The 3,409-nt window shown below is 53.7% G+C and overlaps 1 protein-coding gene across 1 annotated transcript in view; it reads right to left on the bottom strand.

Annotated features, from left to right (window-relative positions):
• LOC109295861 (E3 ubiquitin-protein ligase RNF213-like) overlaps positions 1 to 3,409 on the bottom strand; it is a gene marked incomplete at its 5' end in the record, with an annotated part of 58,636 nt that overhangs the window by 30,189 nt on the left and 25,038 nt on the right. The window contains one exon of the mRNA XM_019514963.1: positions 1 to 3,280. This exon is cut by the window's left edge and continues 302 nt beyond it. Coding sequence (XP_019370508.1) covers positions 1 to 3,280 — 3,280 coding nt within the window. The remainder of the gene's footprint in view (positions 3,281 to 3,409) is intronic.

Raw genomic sequence — 3,409 nt, 5'->3', positions numbered from 1 at the left:
CAGAGGGGCTGTACTTCTGCTGGCCCAAGAGTTGCTTCTCGGTGTCAACCGCCGTGAAATCATTCACCCATCTCTTCAGCTCTTCCACAACATCCCTCTGCCACCTGTCCAGGACGGTGTTGATATCCAGGTAGTGTTTCTCCAGCCTGTTGATCAGCGGGATGGGGAAGCGTTTGTACACCACGTCCTTCTCCTCGATGACGATCAGACGGAAATCAGGGTGCACTCTGCATTTCACCCGGTGGGTGCCTAAACCCAAGTCAACATACTTCTGGCTCCCCAGGTGCACGTAATACTGGTTCAGGGCATCGTAGAGGCTTTCATAGAGATTCTGCAAGTTGAGGAGGACGACCATCTGCCCCGTTTCCATGCAGATCTTCACACGGTTGATGTTGCGGCAGATCTGGGTGTATTCCTGGTCCTTGGGGAAGCTGGAGCCAAAGATAATCTCTGGTTGCTGCCTCTTCGTGAAAAACACCTGCTGGAGGATCTGCAGAGCCGCGTAGTTCTCCGTTAGCACCAGCAGGTACCTGCACTCGTCGTCCTTACCGTCGCTGTATATGTTCTGCTGGACGAGCTCAATGGTGCTGACGTCGTGAGCACGTATTTCTTCTTTGTCCGGTAACCTGCAGGTAAACGTGTCCAAGGCGTTGATGTCATCTTTGCCGCTGAAGTTACGGAGAACAGCCTGCGCAATGTCGCGAGGCGTGGGCTCTTTCTGTGAGAACTTAGCGAGAGCAAAGACCATTTTGATAAGGCTGTAGTAATCGCGCAGCCCAAAAAAGTCCCTGCCTTGGCCCTTGCAAATCCTGTCGTATGCCTCCGCAAACAGGGGAAAGTATTGCTCAATTTTCTGGGTGACCGGGTCCGAAGAGCAAATCCCCCTTGCGCTCTCAATGAGCTCTCTGGTATTGGGATCAGCGCGGGAAACAAAGATGCCCCGATTCATTTTGGCTGGATCCAGGGCCCAGTTGGAGATGCCGATAAAACCAACTTTCTTGTGCGGAAGCGGATCGTCGTCGATGCAGCCGTCTTCCAGGAGCGGGTGTAGGGTCTTCAGGGGCATTTTCGGAGAGTCTTCGGCCAGCCCAATCTCATCCAGCACCACCACGGAGACGTATTCGTCCAGATTCTTCCCATCCTGGAAGCGAGCGCAGTGCTTGAAGGTCCCGATGATCCCCTCGGGTGTCGAGTGAGGGCTGCACTGGAAGGACACCAAGTGGATCTGTTTCAGCTCCTTGTAGAGATCGACATAAGCGGCCTGGCCTTGCATGACATCCGCCACGATGGTTTTGGCAAGGGATTTGGAGCTTCCAGGCTTGCCCACGAGGAAGAGGGGGATTTTCAGCTCAATGCAGATGACCATCATAAAGACATTTTCCTTCAAGGCCGCGTTTTTGGCAATGGTCTTCCTCAGCTGCACGCCATGCAGAAAGACGTCCTGCAGCAGGCAGATCTCATCCAAAATCCCTTTCTGGTTGTTGTAAGGCTTTGGAAGGGCCTTGGAAATCCTGTTTCTGTACGAGTTCTTCTTCTCCAAGGACGCATGATAGCAGACCCCAGTTGCCAGTACCAAAGCCCAGAGGGCTTTGTTCCTTTTTACGGGTGTTTTCTCAGACCTCTTCGCGGGGAGCTCCTCTAGCTTTTTCAGCAGGAGATCGCTGTGGTTGTAAAACCACTTGAACACTTCCACGCAGCGCTCTACATCCCGGAGGCTGACGAAGCTGCACTCGTCAGCCCTCTCCCTCATGTAGCTTTGTGAGATGTACAGCACCTCCGTGATGACCTTCAGTTCATCTTCTGTTGCTGGGACCAAGTCGGTGAGTCTCTGAACAATCTGCTGGATGTACATTTTCTCCGTCAGGTTGTTCAGCTGCCCAAAATCCCACACCAGAGGGATCATGCTGGGGGGGAGAGCGTGGACGCGGTACACGAGCTGCCTCAGCGGGATGGAGCCAAGCTTCTCTCTGGTCTCGTCTGCTTTGACGCGGTAGCCGAGACCCGCTGACTCCAAGCGTTGAATCATCTCCTCTTTGTGCTTACGGTAAGGGTTGCAGGCGGCAATGATCTTCAGGCCTGAGTAGGGGTCCAGAGGCTTCCCTTCTACCGTACGGTCGCACAGCACCTCCTTGATGCTGCTAATGGCTTCGGTCGTGTTGGCTTCATCGAAGAACAGGATCGTGTCCAGCCCATAGTGCTCCTTATTGGTCTTGGCGATAGCCTCTGCTTCCCTGACCTTAGCATAAATCGTCTCTGCACTGGTGCCTCCGTGGACTTTCACCAGCTTCATGTTCTCTGCATTGGAGCCAACCCTGCGCAGCTCACACAGGAACTTGATAAGCCTGGTTTTCCCACAGCCTGTTTCTCCCATGATAATAACTGGGATGCCACATCTGAACCGCATCTCAATGGCCAGGATTTTGAGCACGTTGTCCGTCGTGAGCTCATACGTTTCGTCGGGGTCCATGGGCCACTCGATTCCCAAAACCATGCACAGTTTCCCTAGCTTCTCGTGTCTGGGCAACTGGTCAAAGTCTGTGTTGAAAGGAACCCGCTGAAGCGACAGCCCCTTGTACAACTGGGAGGTCATGACGTTGCTTTTGAGGATATTGCCATTCAAAGGACTGACGGCGTCAATGCTACCAGTAGCGTTGGCCTCGAGATGGAAGCCAATGAAGGTCATGGACACGTGGTCTTCGTTGAAGAATAAGTATGGATGGGGCTCCGATTCCCACTTCTTCCGAATGCGGAAAGGAAAGAGATCTGCTTCCGTGACGCCCTCCAAGTCAAAGGTGGATCGCCCTGAGCTCTGATCGGAGATGTTCAGAGAGGGGGTGGCAAAATCCCGGGCCATTAGGATCATGAAGGTCACCACAAAGTGTTTGAAACCCTGCAGAGTGTCCTGGACAAAGTCAGGGTTACAAAAGACCGAAGCTTCACAGTCTTGCAACTGGACGTTCAGGAACCAAACAAAGTTCCTCAGCTCCGACCACGAGGGGTCCATCACGCCGCAGTGCATGAGGAACCGCTGCAGGCACTCCGCGGGACTCCCCTCGATAGAGCCCCTGTCATAGCTGAACAGATCGAGGTTGTCCCCAGAGTCGAATCGTGTCAGGTACTGGAAAGGTCTCTGGAAGGCCTCGCTGCAGAACTCCTCTGGATCCATTCCTGGCTCCGTGGCATCCCGGGACGGGCCTCCCTGCGTCTCCATTTCCAGCACTTCTTTAGGAGACTTGCATGTGATCTTAGGGAAGACCTCCAGGAAACTGTACTTCAGTCCCTGCAGAGGACAAGAATAAGCCATAGTCAAGGTGCAGCATTATTTTTTTTACAGGATTCCTTCCCCATCCTCCCATGGGGCAGTTGCAGCATTTGTGTGATGCTGGGGGGGGGGGGGGGGGGGGGGAAA

This window comes from Gavialis gangeticus, unplaced genomic scaffold, assembly GCF_001723915.1.
Source record: "Gavialis gangeticus isolate Ggan-Ray unplaced genomic scaffold, GavGan_comp1, whole genome shotgun sequence".
NCBI lineage: Eukaryota > Metazoa > Chordata > Crocodylia > Gavialidae > Gavialis > Gavialis gangeticus.
The sequence above is the reverse complement of the archived record's forward strand: the minus strand, read 5'-3'. Positions and strand labels throughout refer to the sequence as shown.